This window comes from Pseudophryne corroboree, chromosome 4 (genome assembly GCF_028390025.1).
Source record: "Pseudophryne corroboree isolate aPseCor3 chromosome 4, aPseCor3.hap2, whole genome shotgun sequence".
In the NCBI taxonomy this organism is placed as follows: domain Eukaryota; kingdom Metazoa; phylum Chordata; class Amphibia; order Anura; family Myobatrachidae; genus Pseudophryne; species Pseudophryne corroboree.
In genome coordinates this window covers 584,113,504-584,141,309 of record NC_086447.1, presented here as the reverse complement: position 1 = coordinate 584,141,309, position 27,806 = coordinate 584,113,504, and the positions used below count along the sequence as shown (strand labels likewise).

General features: G+C 47.5%; 1 protein-coding gene across 1 annotated transcript in view; it reads right to left on the bottom strand.

The window, feature by feature from the left end:
• Window positions 1-1,875: 1,875 nt before the first annotated feature.
• The window catches only part of SLC22A3 (solute carrier family 22 member 3), a 429,357-nt gene continuing 403,426 nt past the window's right edge, over window positions 1,876-27,806 (bottom strand). The window contains exons 10-11 of the mRNA XM_063917520.1: window positions 6,398-6,497; window positions 1,876-2,555 (exon numbers count right to left, since the gene is read on the bottom strand). Of these exons, the coding sequence (XP_063773590.1) occupies window positions 2,474-2,555; window positions 6,398-6,497 (182 nt within the window). The 3' untranslated portion in view covers window positions 1,876-2,473. The remainder of the gene's footprint in view (window positions 2,556-6,397; window positions 6,498-27,806) is intronic.

The window sequence follows — 27,806 nt, the reverse complement described above, 5'->3', positions numbered from 1 at the left end:
TCATATCACACCATTCAGGTATCACTGTCTGGAGCTCCAATATACCATGAGCAGGAAACAGATTATTACTGTACATAATAATCAGGGAAAGCGTTTGGGGCTGATTCAGTTAGCTTAGGGATCCTTGCCCTGTGCTGCCCTTGGGATGACATGAGGCACAATTTGCATGATAGTTTAATGAAGCTCGCTCCCTTGAAATTCAATGAGAAATGGCAAGTTGCAGATGTTGCATTGTGCAACCAGAAACAGTGGGGACATCATCCTGAGCCCACAAAGAGTGGAAAATAAGATAACAAGACAGTGTAGAAGGCTGCTGGTGGCCATAAGCAAAGCACGAAAGGCAGTTACATGGGCTCATTTTATTGCTTCTTGGAACTTTAATAAATTATGGAAAACGGTTAGCCAGCAAGTGTATTTCAGCATATAAAAGTGTCTAGAATACGTTGGGGTATATTAAATGTATCTACAGTATAGTCAGCTATAAGTGTCTATATACAAGTTTGTATAAAATTGTAAAAACTCCCATCTGTAAGTACAAAATCCCTTTCCCATCAATACACCTGTTTATTGGCCAAATTTTCAGATTTAAAAGCCTCTACAAACAGATGTAGCAGCCCTCATCATTGCCAGTGCACGCACATCATTTTTGGGCCTAATTCAGAGTTGATCGTAGCAGCAAATTTGTTAGCAGATGGGCAAAACCATGTGCACTGCAGGTGGGGCAGATGTAACATGTGCAGAGAGAGTTAGATTTGGGTGGGGTGTGTTAAAACTGAAACTAAATTGCAGTGTAAAAATAAAGCAGCCAGTATTTACCGTGCACAGAAACAAAATAACCCACCCAAATCTAACTCTCTCGGCACATGTTATATCTGCCCCCCACCCCTGCAGTGCACATGGTTTTGCCCATCCTCTAACAAATTTGCAGCTACGATCAATTCTGAATTACCCCATTTGTGCGCCCAGGTGCAAACAATTGCACCCGCAAATGCACAATGTAATTCCTATGGATCACGGGTGTGACTATGCACACATGCCCGTCGGCGGGCACACTGTTTGCAACAATGTAGTCGCACCCACCACTATTTGGGTGAGGTCTGCTACATTTGTACATTATTGTTCATTGGAAGAGGGTGTCACAGGGGAGTCCCTGTATATTTTTTCCATGGTTAAAATGTTGTCATTCATCATGTCGACATGAAAATGTTAACATGGTCATATGTCAACAATGACCATGCTGTTACAGATGAAATGTCGGCATGCTAACAATGTCAACAATCAGCAGTTCTGTGATGCAATAGCTTTGGTCTTAGGTACCCTAACGGTTACCTGGCAGCTGGGGCTAATGTTCCGATGGTTGTGGCTTCAGGCGCAGGATGTAACTAGTGTTGGAAACATATCAACATTTTTGCACATACTGACATCATAACTGTCACCTCCCACTGACACTGGTATTAACTTATGCTGATTTCTATTAAGTTGCAGCTGTGGGGATTTAAGTTGCATTAGGCTATTTTCAAAACTCGCAGCTAATTGAATCAGCCCATGTGTATACTCCCAGTGAATATTGCCTTTAACATTTTGGGACTGATTCAGAGTTGCATGCAAGCCCGCTTTGTGGATGGATCTTGTCATTATTTTGCATGGAGCATGAATCTGAGATGACCATATGCAAGTTTGAGCAACTACTGTATGTGTGACTATAGGGGACATTTACTAAGCAGTGATAAGAGCGGAGAAGTGAGCCAGTGGAGAAGTGGCCCCATCAACCAATCAGCAGCTCTGTATCATTTTATAGTATGCAAATTATAGATGTTACTTCAGTGCTGATTGGTTGCCATGGGCAACTTCTCCAGTGGCTCACTTCTCCGCTCTTATCACTGCTTATTAAATGTCCCCCTTAGTGTGATACGCATTTCAATTGCATCTCTACTTGCATCTAAATTGGCATACAGGAGTTGCACGCAGTGATCCAAAGATGTGTAATGTGTATGTAAGCCTAATTACAGGATATTCAAAGTTGAGTATACGCAGAGATCTTTCTAATTTCAGTTGGATGTCTTTCACCAGGTATGGGGCTTGTACAAGTGTGCACAGACTGTGATGATACTGACCATTTTCACAAGTAGATGCATTGGCACGCATGCAATGCAGCCATGTCTGTAGCCAATTTGCGTGCAACTCTATATCAGCCCCATCATCTAGTATTACTTCTATTACTCATATGCTTCTTACCAATGTCTGGGAATTTGTATAAATTGTGTGAAATACACGTTACACAACAACTATTATATTCTAATTGCATAAAACACCTGATTACGACGGTTGACAATAGTTGGTTCTAAAACAATGCTATTTCGTCCTGGCCCATTTTACAGCAATGACATTTAGAGATTAATATACAAAAACTATTTAAAAAAAAGACACAATTTGATCAAACCTATAACGTATTTTATGTGTGCCCTATGGAAGGTCATAAACGCCCACCATCACTTTTTAGGTGACCATCAAAAATAGCTGTGTCCATCTTCTCTTTCTTTTCATTTCTTAATGGCCTAAAATGGAAATTTTCAAACCAAATCAAAACCATGACAGTCAATATAAGAGCTAGAACACTACAATGTTATATTAAAAAAGAATGCACGCTTTACATAAGACTTAAGGTAGAGAGTACTCCTGATGACAATGTGATGTAATAAAGACACTGAAATGTAGAAGTACAGTAAGCTATGCCGCTGTGAGTGCTAATTATTAAGGGATCTGTGAGTGCTGCACCTCCACATTTGTTACATACACGTGTGTCTGTACTATATTTATTTTACTGTGGGTGTATCACATACATTAGTGCCTGGTAAGTGGTTAATAAATACTAAGTTTACTTGACCATGAAAAAGACATTCAATTACATCCACAAGTACAAAATAAAAGTATTAAGATCAAGATACAAACATCTGCTGTCTTCCCTTTTAATAAATCAATGCCACAGATTTATTGCAAATATCTTTTCAAATAATGGGGCAGATGCATTAACCTGGAGAAGGCACAAGGAAGTGATCAACCAGTGATATGTGCAAGGTGATAAATGCACCAGCCAATCAGCTCCTAACTGTTAATTTACATATTGGAGCTGATTGGCTGGTTTGTTTATCACCTTGCACATATCACTGGTTTATCACTTCATTATGCCTTCTCCAGGTTAATACATCTGCCCCAGTGTGAACAGATCTCAGCAGCCACACTAATAATAGTAATATTATTAGTGGGAGGGATCAGTCATCAGAATTGGCTGCCTATCCTCATCATCAGTGTTTACTGTGCACCAGGGCTTGAGTACCCACAAGTGATTTGCCTCCAGACATGCACTCACTGTATTATGCATATACAGGTTAAGTATCCCATATCCAAATATTCCAAAATACAGAATATTCAGAAATATACAGAATTTTTTGAGTGAGAGTGAGATAGTGAAACCTTTGTTTTCTGATGGCTCACTGTACACAAACTTTGTTTAATAAACTAAGTTATTAAAAATATTGTATTAAATGACCTTCAGGCTGTGTGTATAAGGTGTATATGAAACATAAATGAATAGTGTGAATGTACACACACTTTGTTTAATGCAAAAAGTTATTAAACATATTGGCTAAAATTACCTTCAGGCTGTGTGTATAAGGTGTATATGTAACATAAATGCATTCTGTGCTTAGACTTAGCTCCCATCACCATGATCTTATTATGGTATGCAATTATTCCAAAATACGGAAAAATCCCATATCCAAAATACCTCTGGTCCCAAGCATTTTGGATAAGGGATAGTCAACCTGTAACAAGATGAGGTAACAAACAATAAAAACACTTGTAAAATAGCCTGTCTGACACAACAGAGGGATAAGCTATTTTACAAGTGTTTTATCGTGAGCTTGTACCTCATCTTTTATATAATAATTATTTTGAATAAACAGTATTATGATATGTGAATTACCTAAATTTGAAGATTAATCAAGGAATATCCGTCCAATTGGAGTTATCTCAGAGGACCACGCTATACTTTTAAGACCTCAGATACAATAAGCCACTATTTATTGCCATTAACTATTTGATAATACTGCAGTATTGGGGCATCTCTCTCTCTATATATACATATATATATATATATATATATACACTCAAATAAATTTAGGCAAATCAGGCCATGCTGTTAAAGGGTTATGTACCCAATGCAGTATGCACTGAAGTGTAAATATATCTTGGCATATTACAGTTATGGGAATACACAGATGTTTTCCGCTACTGCAGAGATTCTCAAACACATTCCTCAAGGCACTCCAAAGTTCCAGGTTTTAAGTATATCCATGCTTGGCCACAAGCGACTTAGGGGGACATGTACTAAGCAGTGATAAAAGTGGAGAAGTGACCCATGGCAACCAATCAGCTGCTCTGTATACGTTTATGGTATGCAAATTCTAAATGTTACGTCAATGCTGATTGGTTGCCATGGGCCACTTCTCCACTGGCTCACTTCTCCACTTTTATCACTGCTTAGTACATGTCCCCCTTAATTAGTACCTCAGTCAATGTGATTTAACCATCTGTGCTGAGCCATGGATATACCTACAACCTGGACCATTGGAGTGCCTTGAGGACCGTGTTTGAGAACACCTGCCCTAATGCAATTCTGGAAGAATATGCATCAGAATGGCTGTAATATGAAGCTATACAAGCTGTATGCGACATTTGTAGTTACACCATGTGCCATAAGTGGGCTGAATGGGGTGTATTTACGAAAATGCATCCAAATTTTGTAAAACTTCCAAATACTGTTAGAACCTCAACTTACAGTGCTTAGGACTCTGTATGGATTTGCCTCGGTATTGATTAATTGTTCCCTAAATTAGTGGTTGGGCCCTACGCATACTAATTTTTCCCAATCCAAGACATTGTTGCCAATATTATAGAATAACTTCCAGGGACACTTGGCTATGAAGCAGGAGCATTTAAGTACATTATGTACTGTAGCAAGACAATAATGTATTTTTGTTGTAGTTTAAATGTTCATCTTCAATACATATTAATTCACGGAGCCCAGAGAATAATATATAGTAAGAATTACATCTAATATATAAAGTAACAGGAATTGGACTGAGCAGTTGTCTGTCCATACAAAATATTGGGCCTAACTCTGCATATATACTTTACTTTATGCAGCAAAATCTCTGCCTCACCCCACCGCATGTCACTGCTTTACACTAACATGTGGGGGGGACGCCCAGAATAGGGCAAGTCCGCCCTGAATGCCAGGTCGTGCCCTCCCCGCAAAAATGTGAGCGCATCGCTAAACAGCAATGCGCTCACATGACAAGGGATGCCCCCTGCCCTGCCGCCATCTTTTGGGTTCGCAGCGCCTGCGTGTGTTGCCACGCAGCCACCGCAGCTCACCCCACAAACGCGGTCTGAACACGCCTGCTTTGTCCGGACCTTGCCTCCCAAACGGAGCATCAACGCCCACAAAGTGCAGCATCACTGCCTCCTCACCGCCCCCCCCCCCCCCCCCCCCCCCAGGACTTACACTGCGATCGCAGTTTATGACCTTGCACATGCGTGGTCCGGCTCATGTGCTGAAATCGCCTAATAGCATACCATGCTGAAGGGGGGCCATTATCTGAACAATGAAATACAATTGTTTGACAACAACAATGACCCGGTCAATGAAAGGATGCAAGATGCTAAGTGAGTGGGGGGCACTGGAGGCAAGAATAGTGCAGACCAGGTGAGTATCATGAGGGTGGGTGGTCCTACAAGTGAGAGTTACAGTTATGGGAGTGAAGGTAAATAGGAAAGTGAACTGAAAAGAGATTAAAAAGGGAAGACGACGAGCAAGAGTTAAGATTGTAAGAAGGCAGGTGGGTCGGGAATAGATTTCCAGAGGAGGGAAGTAGGCAAAGTCTTATGTGCAGGAGAGGGAGGAGGTAATTCTGCTCAGTTCGAGGAACCTTGGCACTTCTAGTATGGAAGCATTCGGACTGTGCACATGAGGGGAGCGGAGTCTCCATGGAGTAAGTGCGACAGTATGGGGGACGTATTAGTCGTCCCCCAAGGTTTTTCACATCTGTTAAGGCTAGAACTGAGTCTGCAGCAACTTCTAGCCACCTTTCTCTCAGGTTAATTAATAGTTGAATAAAAGCTGTGACCTTTTAATCAAGCTGTTTTGTGTCCATTTCATTATTTCATTTATATAAGTTATGGTTAATTTGGTTTAAGTTTACTAGAAGGTTTGTAAGGTGTAATTAGGAATAAACCTGTGGAGCTCCTAATTACATTTCTTGTAAGGGAGTTATTCGATATAATCTGCTGCATCAAGAACATTATCCATTATAAAATAGACACTTAATGTGTTTACCTTCCAAGATTCTCAACATCTTCAATAGTTTCTGGCAAGGAAATGCCCATTGTCTCCGGCAATAGCATTACGAGACCACCGCAAATAATGCCAAGTATTCCTATATAGAAATAAAAGTTGTTTCCTTAGTAAATATTACAAATGAATAGACAAGCAACCAATCAGGAGTGGTGACCTCTCCAAATGATGTCTCACTACACCACACTTAAGTACATAGTTCCCCCCCAGATGTATAGCTTTACAAAATCTCTGGTTAATCACATTTCAGCATTTGTGTTAAAATAGACCAGTGGTTCTCAATCTCAACCACCCCCAACAGGTCAGGTTTTGAGGATCTCTTTCTGTGGAAACAGGTGGGATAATTACTGACCCAGCAAAACCACAGGACTTGACCTGGTGGTGGTACCTGAGGACTGGAGTTAAGAACCACCGCCATAGAGGTTCTGTTTTGTTGCAACTGTAGCATGTGTTTGTTTTTGCTCAGCTGCAATTAATGTAAACTTCCAACAAGAAAGTAAAAAGAACATGTATACTATGAGTTCACTGATAACTAGGCCAAGTTTTAATCTCTGCTAGACACTGACAGCAAATTATTTGTAACAAAAACTTAAAAAAACAGAGTAATGCAGAGTTTCCCACACGTCACCATTACAATCCAAGTTTTAAGGCTGTCCATGTTGAGCACAGGTGGCTTAATTAGTATCTCAGTCAATTTGATTAAACCCTCTGAACTCAAGCAAGCATATCATTAAAACGTTGAATGTAATGGCGCAGTCTGGGAAACTCTGGACTACTGATATTCCTCTGCAGTAACCTTAGGTGGGAGAGAATTGTAAAGGTTGATTTCCATCAATTATATTTTTTGTGTGATTTGAAATACATGGAAATCAATGTTAATCGATGGTGTGTTCCAGGGGCAAAAATACACATTTACTATAATATTTAAAATTAATATTAAAAAAATCATCTGTTAATAAATATGTGTCACAAACAAAGTCAAGGTCTGAATAATAAGAGGTCAAAGTTAAGCAACAGTGATATTGGAGAGAGGAGTCAAGTACATGGGTCGACACAGGAGTGCACACAATAGTAGTCTCAAGACATTGTAGCTAGGCAGTGTGCTTAATCCACTGGCAGCCAAATGCAGACAAAGTGTTGATTAAATAAGGAAGCTTAATTCAAACAGCCATGTCTCTATGACAACACATAATGGCAAGAATAAGGCCAGGGAAGTGTGGTGTATGCCCATCCCTACAGCAGAAAGGAATGGTGCCAATCAGCAAGGTCAGATGGAGGTTGCTGAAGACGCAGAAAGAGCTGACATATAAGGACCTGGTAGGCAGTTTTTCCAGAACATTTGATTGAGAAGGGAATGGTCAATATTGTAAAATACAGAAGCGAGATCAAGGGCAACCAGGGCAGCCTCTATGGAGTGCTAGGAACAAGTGCCTGATTGAAGAGGGAAAGAACGTGAGTGCAGGCAAGCCTCTCAAGAAGCTTTAAAGGACATAGGAGTTGACCGCTGCACAATTACTGTATGTTTGAATAATGATGGAAAGAAACCAGTGGAGAGATTACAGAGTTTGTTAAGGTTAGCATTGGAGAAAGGGATCAACTGCTTTGCCAAGGTATGGGGTCAAGGGATTAGATAGCGTAAGAAAAAAAGAAAGGGGATACCTTGTGGAATGAAAGAAGAAGGTGCCAGAGGGTGCAGCAGGAAAGGAACTGAGCTGGTTGTTGGCTAGGGAAATGTTATGAAAAGTGTTGACATTGAAAGTGTCTAATATTTTTACATAGGATATTATAAATCTTGCTCAGGAAGTAGGAATTATTATGTGATATGATAGTAGAGGTTGGCGTGGGATGGTTGTAAACAGATTTAAACGTATGAAAAAGTAATTTGCTTCTAGTAGCCACAGTAGAGATCAGACATACTGTATATTTGCTTGCCAGTCTCCAGGGCATTTTCGATAGGTGTTGTAGATAACGGTGTACTTTAGTAAGTCATCAGAATTACAACCTATATCCCAATGTCTTTTACCTTGCAAAAAACGTTTGAAGGTATTATGTCTCTTTATATCTGGTGGAGATTGTGATGCAGGTAAGCAGGAGCCACTGGAAATACTTTAGTTTTACTTTGATATTATAGATATATTGGGCCAGGTGTGCTTTTCAGGGAAGTTATGCAAGGTTCACAAAGTGCCACTGATATGCCAAAATGCATATTCGACAATGTTCACAGTATGCACCTGTGCAAATACTGTAACTTACTTATCACAGACACAATTTATAACAATGTTATTAGTAGTAGCAGGGGTGGATTAAGGGGTCTGGCTGCCCCTAGACACAATATTATTGGGTGTCCACTTCAAACCCCACTTTCGCCACCCCCCGACTGATTCTAGCAAGACACAGCCCCTCTAGCTACACATTTGTGTTTTGGGGGGATAAGAACCTCCTCTTCCGAGCTCCCACACTGTCCCCCAATACAAACGTAATCTTACTAACTCCTGGACCACACATGCACCTGCTTTAAAGAATCCCCCTGCTGCGTCATTGGGGATGTAGTTTTTGTTCTGTGTCAAAATATCCATTGGTGAATTAGGGCACTGGATAATTCTGATGCAGGGAAAGTGCTGTGCTGCCCTCAGCTAGTGGCACCCTTAGGCACGAGACTCACTTTCCTAGCGGGAAATCCAGCACCGAGTAGTAGTACACTAGTTCCTTTTTTGATAAAGATGAGTCCTCATACATCTAGCCTCAATACGCTACGCAGCCCTGGCGCAAGTAAGCCAACAGGTTCCATCCAACTCTGCTTTTTCTTCCGAAAATACATCTTACTGAAGTCACAACGCGATGCGACTAGGAAACACCTTGATACTGTGCTGATTCATTTGATATGCAACACTTATACTGTATATTGGGGGTCATTCCGACCCATTCACACCTCGTGGTTCCTTGCTGCGGTGCGAACGGGTTGGAAATGCGCATGCGCGAGGGACGCATTGCACACGCGCATCATTGCCTGGCGACGAGAAATGTGATCGCAGCGGCGATCGCAAGAAGATGGACAGGCGGGAGGCGTTCTGGGGCAGATACTCACCATTTCCAGCCGTTTTCAGGGCGTGCAAGAAAAATGTAGGCGTGTTCAGGCGAACGGAGGGCGGATGTCTGACGTCAAAGCCGGAACCTGCATCGCTGGATCCGTCGCACAGGGTAAGTAGGTCTAGGGCTAGTCTTGTGTGTGAAACTTTTTTAGCACAGCAGGGCTGCACAAGCGTTCGCAGCCCTGCAATGCTAAAATACACTCCCCCCAAAGGCGGAGATTAGTTGATCGCACCAGCAGCAAAAAGTTGCTTGCTGAGATCAACTCGGAATGAGGGCCATGAGTCTTTATATGGAGCACAACGGAACTTGTATTGGAAAAATATGCAGCTGCTACACTACAGTATTTCATATACAGATTTAGACTCAGGGCTAGATGCATCATCGCTTGGAAAGTGATAAAATTGAGAGTGGAAAAAGCACCAGCCAATCAGGTCCTAACTACCATGTCACAGGCTGTGTTTGAAAAATGACAGTTAGGAGCTGATTGGCTGGTACTTTTTCACTCTCCATTTTATCACTTTTCAAGCGATGATGCATCTAGCCCTCAGTCACATACAATATACAAGTGTGGAATATCAATCAGCAGTCTCCAGCTGTGTCCTAGTCTCATCGCGTTGCAACTAAGATGTATTTTTGGCACAAAGGACACATAAAAGACACCCAATGCTAGCACAGTCTTACGGGACCATAAACATTTCTATAATGGGTGCAGTGTATGCGGTGCACACGGGCCCATATAGTATGCTTTACTCCTCCAGGGTCCCACGGCAGCGGCCCTTCAGTGTGGGCACAATCACTTGGAAAATGGGCGTCGTTTTACAAGTGATTTGTGCATGCGCACTGGAGATGTCCTGGGAGAAAGGCGCGCGTGCAGTGTTCCCGGAGACCTGTGCATGCGCAGTAGACTCTGGCATTATTTCAGAATCTACTAGCTGCCAGAGATTAGGGGGCCTGCAACGGAGGCTGCACGTGAGTTCCCTCCTCTCTAAAATTGCCCCTGCATGGGACCTGGCACGCCAATCGGGCCTTGACTTGGCGTGACTGTAGCAATGATGTAAGAGGGCACATCTGTAGTTTTCATATATGGAAACTAGTTTTATTAATAATTTTTAATTTCCTCCCACTTCATCAGACAAACTGCAATTGATGACTAACAGCCTGATTCATTGCCAACTGCAAATGTGAGATTACACACAGTGAGCGATTATCGGGAGACTGCGTATGCGCTGCGAACGCATTGCACATGCGTGAAGGGCAAAATGCGATTGCCTTGCGTATACAGCCTAATTGTAAAGTGTACGCATTCTGATAAACAGGAAGTGATGGTTAGTGGGTGGTACATGGCATTTGTTGGGAGTGGTTGGGAAAACGCAGGCGTGTCATGGGCGTTTTCGGGGAGTGTATCTGACATCATCTGTGAACGCTGCGCTCAAAAACATGGTACCCAGTGCAACTGCATTCTCATTGGTTTCAGTATGCTGGGGTCAGCCGCAAATGTCGATGGTGTCCTTTTTTTGCGTATGCATTGTGAATCTGCTAATGACTACGCAGATTTGCAAATGCATCGGTGGACATCTTTTATCCTTTCTGGGCGGCTCTTCACATGCAAATTTTAGCAATAGCAGATTTGTGAACATCGCTATCTCAGCCTCAATAGCGATCAATAGTGAATCAGGCCCTAAAGCTGCAATGTGATTTTGGCACTTTTAATGCTGCATTTTCTGCTATGCAAGTTTACAAATGAATTAATCCCTTTACAACAAATTAATCTTTCAAATGGCAAATTGTAGTATTAGAACTAATGCCTGTATGGCACCTGAAACTGCTACTTCTGGTGATGTTAGTCTGCCCACTATGGATGATCCCACTCTGTACTTCAGTGCAGATTTTTGAGCCAGCACATGTGTAGTAAAGGCCTATTTCAGCTGTCAGTCTGATTAACTCTGGGCTAGAATCAATGAAGCATATTAAAATTACTACAATGGCTTAGCAACTAAATGCTGGTGATATCTTATCCTATATAATAAAAGGTTAACACTGCTCCTCCTCTCTATGGAAGGAATTCAAGAATATTGCACACTGGTGGCGCCTAGATGGCAGTGGCACCCGACGGAGCAATTCAAGTGTTGCTCCATTCAGATGTGCACATCCGCGGAGATGACATTACTCCATACTTGCCTACCTGACCCTCTCCATGAGGGAGAAAATACTCTGTTCCTGGACTTTCCTGGTAATGTATGATTGCCATCACCTGTGGTGAGTTAGTTAATTGATAAGAAAGGTGTTTCACCACAGGTGATGGCAATCATACATTACCAGGAAAGTCCAGGAACAGAGCATTTTCTCCCTCATGAAGAGGGTCAGGTAGGCAAGTATGCATTACTCTTATGTTGTTCCGTCATTTTACTGGCTGATAACTGTTTCCAGGTACTCGGTACCCCTCCTGCGTGCACCACTGCTAGTGCCTCCCTAATCTCTCCCACAGAGTAAAGCTGGGTACACACCTAAAGATTCATCTGTCCAATCTGTCTGGTGGAAACAAAAATAAGATTTTACACTTACCGGTAAATCTATTTCTCGTAGTCCGTAGAGGATGCTGGGACTCCGTAAGGACCATGGGGAATAGACGGGCTCCACAGGAGACATGGGCACTTTAAGAAAAACTTTAGACTTTGGGAGTGCACTGGCTCCTCCCTCTATGCCCCTCCTCCAGACCTCAGTTAGAGAAACTGTGCCCAGAGGAGATGGACAGTACGAGGAAAGGATTTTTGTTAATCCAAGGGCAAGATTCATACCAGCCAGACCCAAGAAGCCCAAGAAGAGCCCACCTTCCTAGTGGAATGGGCCTTAACCGATTTTGGCAATGGCAATCCTGCTGAAGAATGTGTTTGCTGAATTGTGTTACAGATCCAGCGAGCAATAGTCTGCTTTGAAGCAGGTGCGCCAACCTTATTGGCTGCATACAGGATAAACAGCGCCTCTGTCTTCCTGACCCTAGCTGTTCTGGCCACATAAATCTTCAAAGCCCTGACCACATCAAGTGACTCGGAATCCTCCAAGTCTCGCGTAGCCACAGGCACGACAATAGGTTGGTTCATATGAAAAGATGAGACCACTTTAGGCAGGAATTGAGGACGAGTTCTCAATTCTGCCATATCCACGTGAAAAACCAGATAGGGACTTTTATATGACAAAGCCGCTAATTCCGAAACACGCCTTGCAGAAGCTAAGGCCAACAACCACCTTCCAAGTGAGATATTTTAACTCCACTGTTTTGAGTGGTTCAAACCAAGGTGACTTGAGGAAACTTAATACCATGTTAAGATCCCAAGGCGCCACCGGAGGTATAAAAGGAGGCTGAATATGCAGCACTCCCTTCACAAATGTCTGTACTTCAGGAAGAGAAGTCAATTCTTTTTTAAATAAAATGGACAAGGCCGAAATTTGAACCTTTACGGATCCTAATTTTAGGCCCAAATTCACTCCTGTTTGAAGGAAGTGAAGTAAACGGCCCAAATGGAACTCCTCCGTAGGAGCAGTCCTGACCTCACACCAAGAAACATATTTTCGCCATATGCGGTGATAATGTTTCGATGTCACGTCCTTCGTAGCCTTAATCAGGGTAGGAATGACCTCCTCCGGAATACCTTTTTCCGCTAGGATCCGGCGTTCAACCGCCATGCCGTCAAACGCAGCCGCGGTAAGTCTGGGAACAGACAGGGCCCCTGTTGCAGCAGGTGCTGCCTTAGAGGAAGAGGCCACGGATCTTCTGTGAGCAACTCTTGCAGATCCGGATACCAAGTCCTTCGTGGCCAATCTGGAACAATGAGGATTGTTCTCACTCTTCTTTGCCGTATTATTCTCAACACCTTGGGTATGAGAGGCAAAGGAGGGAACACATAGACCGATCTGAACACCCATGGTGTCACCAGAGCGTCTACAGCTACCGCCTGAGGGTCTCTTGACCTGGCGCAATATCGCTTTAGCTTTTTGTTGAGGCGGGACGCCATCATGTCTATCTGAGGCAGTCCCCACCGACCCGCGATCTGTGCGAAGACTTCGTGACGAAGTCCCCACTCTCCCGGATGCAGGTCGTGTCTGCTGAGGAAGTCCGCTTCCCAGTTGTCCACCCCCGGGATGAACACTGCCGACAGTGCGCTTACATGATTCTCCGCCCAGCGAAGAATCCTGGGTGCTTCTGCCATGGCCACTCTGCTCCTTTTGCCGCCTTGGCAGTTTACATGAGCCACTGCTGTGACATTGTCCGACTGAATCAGAACCGGTTTGTCCCGAAGTAATGCCTCCACTTGACGTAGGCTGTTGTATATGGCCCTCAACTCCAGGACATTGATGTGGAGACAAGTCTCTAGAGTTGACCAGAGACCTTGGAAATTTCTTCCCAGTGTGACTGCTCCCCAACCTCGGAGGCTTGTGTCCGTGGTCACCAGGATCCAGTCCTGAATGCCGAACCTGCGGCCTTCCAGGAGGTGAGCACTGTGCAGCCACCACAGGAGAGATATCCTGGCTCTGGGAGACAGGGTGATCCTTTGATGCATTTGTAAATGAGACCCGGACCATTTGTCCAGTAGGTCCCATTGAAAAGTCCTCGCATGGAACCTGACGAAGGGGATGGCCTAGTACGATGCCACCATCTTCCCCAGGACACGTGTGCAGTGAAGCACTGAAACCTTTTTTGGCTTTAATAGGTTCCTGACCAGAGCTATGAGCTCCTGAGCCTTTTCCATCGGAAGAAAAACCTTTTTCTGTTCTGTGTCCAGAATCAGGCCCAAAAAGGTCAGACGCGTTGTAGGAACCAGCTGGGACTTCGGAATATTGAGAATCCAGCCGTGCTGTTGCAATGTCCTCACAGACAGTGACACGCTGTCCAGTAACTTCTCTCGAGATCTCGCCTTTATGAGGAGATCGTCCAAGTATGGGATAATTGTGACACCCTGCTTGCGCAGGAGCACCATCATTTCCGCCATTATCTTGGTGAAAATTCTCGGGCCCGTGGAAAGCCCAAACGGCAACGTCTGAAATTGGTAATGACAGTCCTTTACCACAAATCTCAGGAACGCCTGGTGAGGAAGAAAAATCGGAACATGAAGGTAAGCATCCTTTATGTCCAGGGAAACCATCCAATCCCCCCCCCCCCCTCCAGGCTGGTGATGACCGCTCTGAGCAATTCCATCTTGAACTTGAACTTTTTCAAGTACAGGTTCAGGGATTTCAGATTCAAAATGGGTCTGACCGAACCGTCCGGTTTCGGAACCACAAACAGGGTTGAGTAATACCCCTTTCCTTGCTGGAGAAGAGGAACCTTGACTATCACCTGTTGCAGATACAATTTTTGAATTGCAGTTAACACTAACTCCCTTTCTGACGGAAAAGCTGGCAGAGCCGATTTGAAAAACCGGCGAGGAGGCATCTCTTCGAATTCCAGCCTGTATCCCTGAGAAACAATCTCTATTGCCCAGGGATCCACCTGTGAGTGAACCCAGACGTGGCTGAAAAATCGAAGACGTGCCCCCACTTGAGCTGACCCCCCCAGGGAAGCCCCAGCATCATGCGGTGGATTTTGCCGACGTAGGGGAGGACTTCTGCTCCTGGGAACTAGCTGTGTGCAGCTTTTTCCCCTTGCCTTTACTTCTGGCAAGAAAGGACGATCCCCGTACCTTTTTGCTTTTATTTGAATGAAAGGACTGCATTTGGTAATGAGGTGCCTTCTTAGTATGTTGTGGGGGAACATAAGGTAAAAAATTCGATTTACCAGCCGTAGCAGTAGAGACAAGGTCCGAGATGCCTTCTCCAAACAACTCCTCCCCCTTGTAAGGCAACGACTCCATATGCCGCTTTGAGTCGGCATCCCCCGTCCACTGTCGGGTCCACAAGAGTCGCCTAGCAGAAATAGACATAGCATTTATTCTGGAGCTTAGTAAACAAATGTCTCTATGAGCTTCCCTCATATATAACGCAGCATCCTTGATATGCTCTAGGGTCATTAGAATGGTATCCTTATCTAGGGTCTCAATCTACGTAGACAAGGAATCTGTCCATGCTACGACAGCACTATAAACCCAGGCCGATGCCATAGCCGGCCTAACAATAGTACCAGAATGTGTGTAAATGTACTTCATGGTAACTTCCTGCTTACGATCCGCAGGATCCTTGAGGGTAGCAGTATCCTGGGAAGGCAGTGCCACCTTCTTGGATAAGCGTGTCAACGCCTAGTCTACTTTAGGCGAAGATTCCCATCGTATCCTGTCCTTTTGTGGGAAGGGATACGCCATAAGAATCCTTTTGGGAACTTGTAGTCTCCTGTCTGGAGATTCCCAAGCCTTTTCGCACAATTTGCTTAGCTCAAATGAGGACGGAAAGGTGATCTCAGGCCTTTTCTCTTTATACATGTGTACCCTCGTGTCAGGGACAGGGGGTTCCTCAGTAATATGCAAAACCTCTTTAATAGCAATGATCATGTAACGAATACCTTTAGCCACTTTTGGCTGTAATTTTGCATCCTCATAGTCGACACTGGAATCTGAATCCGTGTCGGGATCTGTGTCAGTGATCTGGAATAATGTGCGTTTCTGAGACGCAGAAGGTCCCGGTGCCACTGGGACAGGCATGGTCTGACTACCTGACTGATCCCTAGCCTCAGTCTTGTCTAATCTCTTATGCAGTAAATTTACATTAGCATTCAAGACATTCCACATATCCATCCAGTCCGGTGTCGGCGTTGCCGACGGCAACCTGACATTCATGCACTCCCCCTCCTACTTAGGCGAGCCTTCATCATCAAACATGTCTACACACGCGTACCGACACACTCCACACACACAGGGAAACTCTTTTCTGAAGACAAGTTCCCCTTTAGGCCCTTTGGAAAGACAGAGAGAGAGAGAGTATGCCAGCACACACCCCAGCGCTATATGACCCTGGAGAAAAACACAGAATGTTTACCCAGTAGCGCTGCTGTAATGTATAATTGCCAATTATGTGCCCCCCCCTCCTCTACTTTAAAACCCTCTTTCACCGTGTGTCAAGCAGGGGAGAGTCCGGGGAGCTTCCTCTCAGCGGTGCTGTGGAGAGAAAATGGCGCTGGTGAGTGCTGAGGGAGAAGCCCCGCCCCCTTGGCGGGGGGCTTCTGTCCCGCTCAAACTTTGTAAAACATGGCGGGGGCTCTTTTATATACATGTACAGTGCCCACCTGTACATGTATATAGGTCATTTTGCCATAGGAGAGGTATTCATTGCTGCCCAGGGTGCCCCCCCTGCGCCCTGCACCCTTACAGTGACCGGAGTGTGTGAGGTGTATGGGAGCAATGGCGCACAGCTGCAGTGCTGTGCGTTACCTCAGTGAAGCACCCGAAAGGCTTCTGCCACTTCAGAGTCTTCTTTCTTCTTTTCTTCCGGCTCTGTGAGAACGGCGGCGCGGCTCTGGGATGAACGCCCAGGACGAACCTGTGTTCCACTCCCTCTGGAGCTAATGGTGTCAAGTAGCCGAGAAGCAGAGCCTATCATTTAAGTAGGTCTGCTCCTCTCTCCTCAGTCCCTCGATGCAGGGAGTCTGTTGCCAGCAGTGCTCCCTGAAAATAAGAAAAAACCTAACAAAAATGCTTTCTTAGCAGGAAACTCAGGAGAGCTCCCTGCAGTGCACCCATCTCTTATGGGCACAGTCTAAAAACTGAGGTCTGGAGGAGGGGCATAGAGGGAGGAGCCAGTGCACACCCAGAGTCTAAAGTCTTTCTTAAAGTGCCCATGTCTCCTGCGGAGCCCGTCTATTCCCCATGGTCCTTACGGAGTCCCAGCATCCTCTAGGACGTTAGGGAAAGTCTGGTAATATATGGGAGTAAACTGACAATCAACCATTTCTCCCAAACACCTGAAAACAGACAATGGTTGGTTAAATCTGTTTGACTTAACAAATTTATCTGAACAGTTATTTTGATCTGTTTTCCAGTGTTTGGGAGCAAATGGTTGATTGTCAGTTTGCTCCCATACATTATCAGATTTTGTTCCCACCAGACAGATGAATCTTTAGGTGTGTACCCATCTTAACTATCCTGGCAGCAACTAACTATCAACATTCTGAAGATGTCGCCATGTCTATGTCCATGCTGTACCAAGTCAACATTTCAGTGGTGACATTGTGACCGTGTGACTGGATCCCCTGTGACGTGTCCAACAGAGCAGCTGATGCCCAAAGACTAAGCTCTGGTTTTTATGCCCAGGACATATCTCTGGGAACGCCTACTTTTCTGTATGCGCATAACAGTTTTAATAAATGTTTTGTATAGTATTTTATTGTTATGTTTCTATTGCACTTTATACCATGAATAAAGCTAAAACAAGTTATAGTGTACGCAATAAAAAAAACAATCAAAAATTATTTTTCATGCCATAATATTTAATTTTTGTCTCTCATTATTCTCTATACAGTACATGAGGGGGGTTCAATAAATAAGGTAACAGACCTCTCATTGTGTAAATGTATTCAATTTGTACATATACATATAATCAATACTATGGCCTTGGTACAGATTATTTTTCCATATAGTACCCATACTTGTCTAAGCATAGGCATCTATCCCGGCATAGAAGAAATCCGTATCAAGTGCTTTAAGCCAGGACATGATGGCTTGCTGAACATCACTGTCAGTTGCAAATGGCCTTACACCCAGGTGCTTCTTCAATAGTCCAAAGTGATGGAAGTCACTGTGCCAGGACAAGGCTGTAGGGAGGAAGGTCCAGTACCTCCCAATGGTAGTGCCCAGGCCCGGCGCTATCCGCTCAGCGAAGGGATGCAGTGCAGAGAGGCGCTGGGAGGGATAGGCGCTTCCCCTACTCTGCATCCCTTCCCTGCTGCGCCGTCCTGTCCCCCCTGCTGCTGCTGCCAGTGCTGTGTCTGTCACTGTATGACAGGCACTGTCAGCGGGCTCCTGCAGCATGATACGCCTCCTCCCGCCCCTCACCTCATCTCAACTGTGTGAGAGCGCCGAGTACGGGACAGAAGGGGGCGGAGCTACACGGGCCGGTAGGGGCGTGGCTAAACGGCCATAAGGGGCGGAGCTACACGGACCTGGCTGCTGTACAGAGGGAGACTGAATTAGGTAAGTGGAGGGTGAGAGAGAAGTGTGTGTGTGTGTGTGTATGGTGGGTGTGTATGTGTGTGTATATATGTGTGTGTGTGTGTGTGTGTGTGTGTGTGTGTGTGTGTGTGTGTGAGGTATGTCTGTGCACGCGCTCTATGGACGCCACTACTGGGGGGGCATTACGTATAAGGACGCTATTACTACAGGGGGGCATTACGTGTAACAACGCTACTACTGGGGGGGCCATTACGTGTAAGGACGCTACTACTACTGGGGCTGGGGGCATTACATATAAGAACGCTACTACTACTGGGGGGGCATTATGTACAAGGAGGCTACTATTACCGGGAGGGCATTACGTATAAGGACGCTACTACTACTGGGGGGTATTACGTATAAGGACGCGTCTACTACTGGGGGTGCACTACGTATAAGGACGCTACTACTACTGTGGGTGCATTATGTATAAGAATGCTACTACTACTTGGGGAGCATTATGTATAAGGATGCTACTACTACTGGGGTGCATTATGTATAAGGACGCTACTACTACGGGTGGGGCATTACGAATAAGATTAATAAGATTGTGCTACATTGTGGCGTAATTTTAAATGGGGGTACTACTGTGTGGCCATGCCCCTTACTTGTGAGACCACACCCCTTTTCCTGGCACGCGCCAAAGGAATATGGGAGGGCGCAAATTTATAGTTTGCAGGGGGGCGCCGAACACCCTAGCACCGGCCCTGGTAGTGCCGTAACAACTTGCAGTTGGCTGAGTGTGGCTTGGCATTATCGTGCAGCAATATAACGCCTGTTCACGGCATCCCAGGTTGTTTTCGATAACCTGGGTTGCTGTGAATAGGTATCATATTGCTGCACGAATAATGCCAGGCCGCACTCAGCAACCGCGAGTTGTTATAGTGCTACAATATACTGGACCATCCTCCCTACAGCCCTGAAGAATTGTCCTCCGCAATGGCTGATGTGCTTGCTCTACTGATGCAAAAACCTGATCACATTACGCACCTCAATGTTTGACTGTGTTTCTGCCAGCCCAGCCTTCTTACAACTGATGTTGGGACAGTATGACTGATATGGGGGGTAGTCAAATTGCCATCAGGGGAAGCAGTGGTCTACCTGCTCCGGACTGGCAGGGAATTAGAATGAAATAAAGAACATTATACAAGTGAGAGGTCTTGTTTCCTTGCTTATTGAATTTATTTAAACCTCATTTATATATTACCCGTATTTATTTAAACATCATATTCCTGTTAGGTGATAGAGTAATATATAAAAGAGTTCAAAATATGATCTGGGAAACTAGGGTAGGTGAATTGGGGAATATTAGAAATTAAGATGTACAGAAAGTCAGAAGAAGCAGCCTCGTGTCAGTATAATAAGAATAAATGAGCAAAGTTGCAGCAGAATCTGAATTTCCACCTGCAAACACGCCATTCGAAAAAGGTCCAAACTTCTGATGGTATAATCCTCGACTGACACTTTTGCTTTACTATTCCATTGAATTTATAAACATCTTAGTGATATTTGGTGGACCCCTTTCTTTGAAAGTAAAGCATTCATAACCTAGAACCAGAAATAACGACACTGAGACTTGAATTTTGGCAGAAAATTGCTAGCTATTTATTTGTCCCTATCCATTAGGAAACCTGTAATAAAGAGATTAATTTAATATGCCGCCCCAGCTGGCATATGGTGGCGGCCCAAAAGAACGGCTCAACTAATCTAAATTAACCTTAAATAACTAACCCTATAAATTTACTAAAACTTACCATAAACCGGTAATAGGTGACAACTCAACCCCCACAGTGACTACCCACCGCTCCTGGGTGCCCTGCCGCTGCCTTCCCGGACGGGTGGTCAAGCGGCCATAAGTCGATGGAGGTGAGTGCACCTAAACCACAACAAACTGTAAAACACTACAGTTTTCCCTACAATACAAAACTGCCGTTCTTTTCCGCCAATAAATAGCCAACGAAAACAGCCAACAACTTAAAGCCAAAGCACCACGTGCCAAAATTTCCTACTACCAGGGCGGGAGGGTGGGAAAGCAAATCACCAAGAGACTTAAGATGGCCTCACCTTCCCTATATATATCAAACCCTCCCCCTAAAGCAGGCTGTACTTTCCTCACAGCTAGGTCCACCCCTCCCCAGATGTTTAACTCTTTCCTCTCCTATACAGTCAATACTCTCTCCTAAACATCTTAGTGATATTTGGTGGACCCCTTTCTTTGAAAGTAAAGCATTCATAACCTAGAACCAGAAATAACGACACTGAGACTTGAATTTTGGCAGAAAATTGCTAGCTATTTATTTGTCCCTATCCATTAGGAAACCTGTAATAAAGAGATTAATTTAATATGCCGCCCCAGCAGGCATATGGTGGCGGCCCAAAAGAACGGCTCAACTAATCTAAATTAACCTTAAATAACTAACCCTATAAATTTACTAAAACTTACCATAAACCGGTAATAGGTGACAACTCAACCCCCACAGTGACTACCCACCGCTCCTGGGTGCCCTGCCGCTGCCTTCCCGGACGGGTGGTCAAGCGGCCATAAATCGATGGAGGTGAGTGCACCTAAACCACAACAAACTGTAAAACACTACAGTTTTCCCTACAATACAAAACTGCCGTTCTTTTCCGCCAACAGCGAAAGACTCATCCCCACAGTCTTTCGCACCGCCACCATAAACCTACCCTAACTCCTGCAAAGCGAAACCTAGATCCTCCAGAAAAAACATCATCCCCTCATTGGATAGATGTACTCCATCGCGCCGGAAAAGGTGGCTGTCTCGGAACCGTATCCTCGGGTGGCGAACCACCCTCCCACCGTGGGACAGCACCCACTTTGCCACCGCTCCGTTCACCTTTTTCCGGGCCTCATCAATCTGGCGACCATCTACCACACCCCTCCAACACAATCTTGGCACCATCATTGAAAAAACCAACACACAATTGGTCCATGCCGCGGTCACACTTGCCAGATCATGTATCATGGCCCACCGCAGATCCAAGGATGTCCTCTTCCCCAGGTCGTTGCCACCTAGATGGACAACCAAAACCCTAGGGACTCCATGCTTGCTGGCCTGACTCACTAACCTACCCCTCAGCTCACCCCACATCATTCCTCGCCAGCCAAGCCATCTGACACCCTGTACTCCAAGCAATGCCTGAGACCCTTCCGAGGCCACAAACCTGGCCGCCCAGTAAATGTAAGAGTGGCCAACCACCCAAATGGTCAAATAGTCGTCCAACCATCCTGAAGGGAAAAAGAGGGGTAGAATTGATTACTAAGAGGCTTATTAATTGTTTATACTGAAGGATCTGCCAAAAAGAAAAACTTTAGATCTCGCTATTGCAGCAGTCACGGCCTAGCCGACTGCACCATGTTTCGTTGCCAATTTAAAGCTCAATTAAAGACACAAAGGGGGAAGATCAAATAAAAACAAACGAAATAAAAACAGGGAGGGGGGGGGGGGGTATAAAATGGGAAACACATGTAATAACTCAGCTGGAGGTGAAAGCGTAAAGACCTGCTGAGGGACTCTGATTAGACCAGATTAGCCGAATTGTAGATTAGAATTCAGTCCGTCAAGTCAGGCAAAAAATCGCAAAATAACTCCAGACCCCCGCTGCCGACTCATGCCAGCAATGGCGAGTAGCTAATCCCTGAGTAGGATAAAAAGGGGGGAAAACACCAACAAACGCACAACTCCACAAACTCACAGAAATGGAACAGCATAATACATTACAAATAAACCAAAGCACCAAGCGCAAACCGACCTCTCATGTGACAGGGCGAATATATCGTCTGTAACTTGACGACTTCCATCGCCCCACCGCCTGGATTTCAGTTCTGGAAAAACCTGCCGCAGCAGCCGACGTCGCCGCGCCTATCCGAAAGGAATGGGTACCGAAAGCAGCGGGTGAGAGGCCCAAGCCCGCCAAACAACGCCCCAGCAGCCAACGGAACTGGCATTTCATGACTGGCAGCCCGTCATAATGCAATAACCATGACCCCTCCTTAACGGGTCGCACCACCACATATTGCATTGCCAGACCCACTGGGCAAACGCTTTCCTCTAGCGCTGGAACCATTGTGACCCAGCGCCCTCTCCCCACTTGATCCGTCTTGGAGCGCCGCAATCTGCACAGCAAGGACCTCTCACCCACTACCACGTCCCCGACCAGCATGCGCGAATCTGCTCTCTTGGAAGGCGCTACCAACTCAGAAACTCGAAAGGCCCCGTGGTAAGCCATTAAGAACGCCAAACTGAACAAAAGCGTCTCAAACCTGGGCGACGCGACTCGCCCTACCGCCGCGATGACGGCCGGCAACAAAGCCGCATCGATGGGCCGCCTCCTATCTGGTGGCGACGGCGCAACTCGCGCCCACCCTTTCATTGCCTTCCGCAGAACCTCGCTTTTCGTTACGTCAGGGACGCCTCGCAGCTTGCAGAAAAATGAGACGCCAGCCAAGTACCGTGATACCACCGCTCATGACCTACCGGAAACGTAAAGCTGCCACATAAAAGAAAGCATCAGCCGATGCCTGCTCTTACCTTGATGCTGACGACCCCGGACAAACTCCTCCCACTCGCTCCAAGCTTGTCCGTAAGCCTTGAGCGTGGCTGGCGCGATTGACCGCAATGCTAGACCCTCCAGTCCGGCCCGATCACCTGCCAAACATAACCAGGACAGTGAAAACCTTGCTCTTCGGCCTCGGGTGCCAAATCCCAAAATCTCTCCCACTGTCCACGCGACAACGCGTCTGCGATTCCGTTCTCCAAACCGGGCACGTGTTGTGCCCGGAACCATAGGTTCCTACGCAAGCACGTCAAAAGCAATTGTCCGAGCACCCGCAGAACCACTAGCGATTTCGCCCTCTGGTTATTAATCGCATGCACCACGCCCAGATTATCGCACCTAAACACTATGCTGCGGTTAGCCAACCGATCGCCCCAAACTTCCAACGCTACCATAATGGGAAAAAGCTCCAGCAGCACCAGATCTCTTGTAAGACCCTCGCTATGCCAGTTTTCCGCCCAAGATGCCGCACACCATGATCCCTCCAAAAAACAACCGAATCCAGAGGCACCTGCAGCATCGGTAAACAGCTGCAAACGCTCGCTGTCTACGGCTGGCGCTTGCCATATGTTCACCCCGTTGAAATCCTCCAGGAACGAAGCCCAGACGGCCAAATCCCTTTTTAATTCAGAGGACAATCGAACGAAATGATGCGGCCTGGCACACCCCGCCGTTGCCCTTTCGAGCTTCCGGCAGAAAACCCTGCCCATCGGTATTACCCGACAAGCAAAGTTCAGCATGCCCAGCAAGGACTGCGCCTGTCGCAGCGTGACTTTACGCGAGCCGTTGAAACGGCAAATGGTTTTGCGGAGCTTCGACACTTTGTCCTGGGGCAGGCGACACTCTCCCGCCACGGTGTCAATTTCAATCCCCAAAAATGATAGGCAGGAGTCCGGACCCTCCGTTTTGTCCCTGGCTACAGGAACACCGAAGTGGTAAAAAAGAGCCCGGGTGCTAAACAGCAAGTCGCCGCACCTTGGGTCATTAGCCGGACCCGCACATAGGAAATCATCGAGGTAATGTGCAACCCCGTGACCGCCTGACGCCGACTCCACGCACCAATGAAGAAAAGTGCTAAAGCGCTCGAAAAATGAGCATGAAACGGAACATCCCATCGGCAGACATTTGTCGATGAAATACTCCGCCCCAATCCGGAAACCCATAAAACGGAATGAGTCCGGATGCAATGGCAGTAATCTAAAAGCTGACTCAACATCAATCTTAGCCATGAGGGCCCCGCTCCCGTAGCTGCGGACCATCTCCAGCGCCTCGTCAAATGACTGATACACCACCGAGCAATAAGCCGGTGGTATTGCGTCGTTGACCGATGCCCCTGGCGGGTAAGAAAGATGCTGGATGAGCCGAAAAGCGCCTGGAGTCTTCTTTGGTACCACCCCGACCGGGGAGATGACCAAGTCATCCACCGGGGGTGACTTAAACGGCCCCTCCATCCTGCCCAACCTGACCTCCTTATCCACTTTCTCCCGTAGCACCGTCGGCAAGGCTCGGGCAGACTGAAGGTTCCTATGCGCACGCACTGACACTTCGCTTGCAACAGGCAAGCGAAAACCAAACTTAAAACCGTCTAACAAAAATTTAGCATCCCTTTTATTTGGATACAGATCCAACCACTTACCCATCGTTTCCAGCTTAACTGGCGTTGGGGCTCTGCTGAGCGGTCCCGCTCGCGGCCTGTTTCGGGTATGGTTGTTTCCCCCGATTTCCCTGTCGTCCCCCTTTGAAACAAGAGGAGGCTGGGTGGGATCCACCACACTGCTGGCAAGAGTGACGAAAACGACACTGTTTGCCAAAGGAACATGTTCCGCTGTTAAAAGCGAAGCATTTCCCTCGAGGGGCAGACCGCCCGCCCACGCGAACGGCCAATCCGCCTGTCATGGCAAATCCCCCGTCCGCGCCCGTTCCCTGCGCTGATGACCCCGCGCGACGCCCACCTGCTCCCTGTTTCTGGGTTTCCTCCTCCCGCTGGGATGCCCGGGTCACTTTGAGCCAGACCTCCACGTCCTTGAACCCAAAATCCATGACCCGTAGCCCGTCCTGCTTCTCCCGAAACTCTTGGTCATATCGCCGCCATTCCGAGCCGGAGGATGTGCGCTGCATGTCGTGCACGAGATGAAGGTACCGGATGATATTCATGTGCTCTTCCGGCCTATCCTCCAAATAGCATGCCGCAAACACCCAGAAACCGGCCAGCCAATTATCAAACGACCGGAAAGCTTCTGTCCCCATGCCCTTCGTAGCGGCCGCCGCTTTGTATTCCTTCTTCATGGCCTTAGTCAAGCCGAATAAGTCCACGAAGTCACCCCTACGTATCTTCTTGCGGCAGCTGTCTCGCAGCCCCCGCATAACTGCGGTGTACTCGCAGCGCACTACCCCAGGCAGATCGCGCCGCTTCTTTGCCCTACACTCCTCCTCACTAATTCGCTTGCGCCGCTTACGCCTCTTCTGCTGTTTTGCTGCCCTTTTGGCAAATTTTTCTGCCTCCTTCCTTGCCCTAGCAGTACTATCAGCGTCGGACGCTTGCGACGCCAAAGAAGAGGAGGAGGAGGAAGACGAAGAGCTATGCGAACTCGAGCTCGCGGTGGAAATTGATATAGACTGTACCAACTCACCGGATGCCATCGACCTCTCCGACCCGGATTCTTCGTTTTCTTCAGCCCAATCATCGTCCACCACGAAATCTGCCAAATCCCTTTCCTCTCGGCCCTCTGTGGAAGACAAAACAGAAGAGGGCCCGGCCCGTGCTTGCGGCGCACGCCGGGCACCCCGTGTGGAATGCGCAGTGACCGCGCGCCCCTGCTGCTCCCGGTCTGACCTTAGCTCCAGCTCCGCCGCGGCGGCCCCCAGCTCTCGGCAGGCTCGTGCCACCCGCTGCGCCGCTGATGCCCTCCGTTTGCCAGACCCCCTGCCTCCCGCAGGCTGGCCGAAATCCGCCATCGTCCTAGGGGAGGCCACTGCAGCTAACGGCCCCAGAGCCTCCGCCACCGTGGCCAGCGCCGACGCTATGGCCCCAGGAGGATCACGTGCGGCGCGACCCCCGGAAACGCCGCCCGAAGGACGACCGGTCCTTGGTTGGGCGCGAGCCCGCGCCCACCGACCGCCCGATGCGATCCGGGGACCCTGCCCTTCATGTTCTGACCCGAAAGCAAGTGCCCCCCGGCCGGCCCAATCGCTCTCAATTCCCGATCCTTCGCCTTCCCTCTCTAAGGAAGCAGAAGAATCCCCCGGTCCTGGGGAGGACCCGCTGTCGTGCGCAGCGGCCCGTGCCGCGGCCCTGCGGCCGCTGACCCATTCCCTGTCTCCCCTCCCGCCGCGGGACCCGCTGCGTCCCGCCTCCGCAGTGCTGGTGTGGGGAGTCACAGGGACCCGCTGCGCCCCCGCGCGTGCACCCCCGCGCGTCACCTGACCCGCGGAGTGCGCATGCGCATGCTGCTCCCGGCCACCCCTTGCAGCTCCTGCCGTGTCCCCCTCTCCTACTGTCCTCTCTATGCGCCCAGCGCTGCCTACCCGAGGCATACGCTGCACCCCCCTTATGCACTCTCTCCCCCTGCCGGATTCCGGCATCCGGGGAGTAGAAACGGGTGGCCTGTGTGCTGGTGGCGCCGCTGCGCACGCACGTGCGCGGCCAGCGGCGTCCGGAGCGAGCGTGGGCGCGCGCGCACCCCGAGCGCGCGTCCCGCGTCCTCCCGCCATCGGGTTCTCCTCCTCAGCCGCCGCGCGAGGCTCCTGCACAGGCCCCGCGCGGCGACCGCCAGCTCCCCGTCCGGTCCTCTCCCCCCGCCCGGCACTAACGATCGGCCGTGCCAAGGAAGGAGGGCTGGGTCCTGCAACTACCGGGCTCCCCCCGCGGCGCGCACGCGCGCGGGCGCCCGACACGGTCCCGGACTCGGCGGCTCCCGGAGGGGACTGCCGCCGCCCGCCAACCGTCGAGCGGCTTGAAGGGACCCCTGGTCCCCCACGCCGCCCTCGTCCGGCCGGAGTGACCAATTCGGCTGCCGGCGGCGAACCCGCCCGGGCCCTGCTTGTGGTGCCCGCTTTTAGGGACGGAGCCCCGTCCCCCATGCTGCCCAGTGCAGCCTCAGGGCCCGCTCGACCGTCTGGCCCACGGTACCGAGCCGGGGCCCTTATAACACGCTGGGGTCGAGCAGCCATATTAGCAGTTAATAAATTGAGGAGAGGGAGGATTAGAACCTTGAGGTAGGGGTTATTCTGTTTGCACCCTATGTATCTTAAAGGAGAAACAAAATTTTTCTGCTATGCAGCACTCACCTAAAAGCAAATCACCAAGAGACTTAAGATGGCCTCACCTTCCCTATATATATCAAACCCTCCCCCTAAAGCAGGCTGTACTTTCCTCACAGCTAGGTCCACCCCTCCCCAGATGTTTAACTCTTTCCTCTCCTATACAGTCAATACTCTCTCCTACTGTAGGTTATAAATAGACTGTCAGTAATTCTGTTCTGTGGTGGGGCTGTGCTATAATTAGAGGTCTATGCAGAAACTAATTCTAGGGATGTTCTGAGTGTAACAAAAATTATAAAGAGTTTGCTCTGCTGTCTGTGTGGGATTTGCATTTTTCT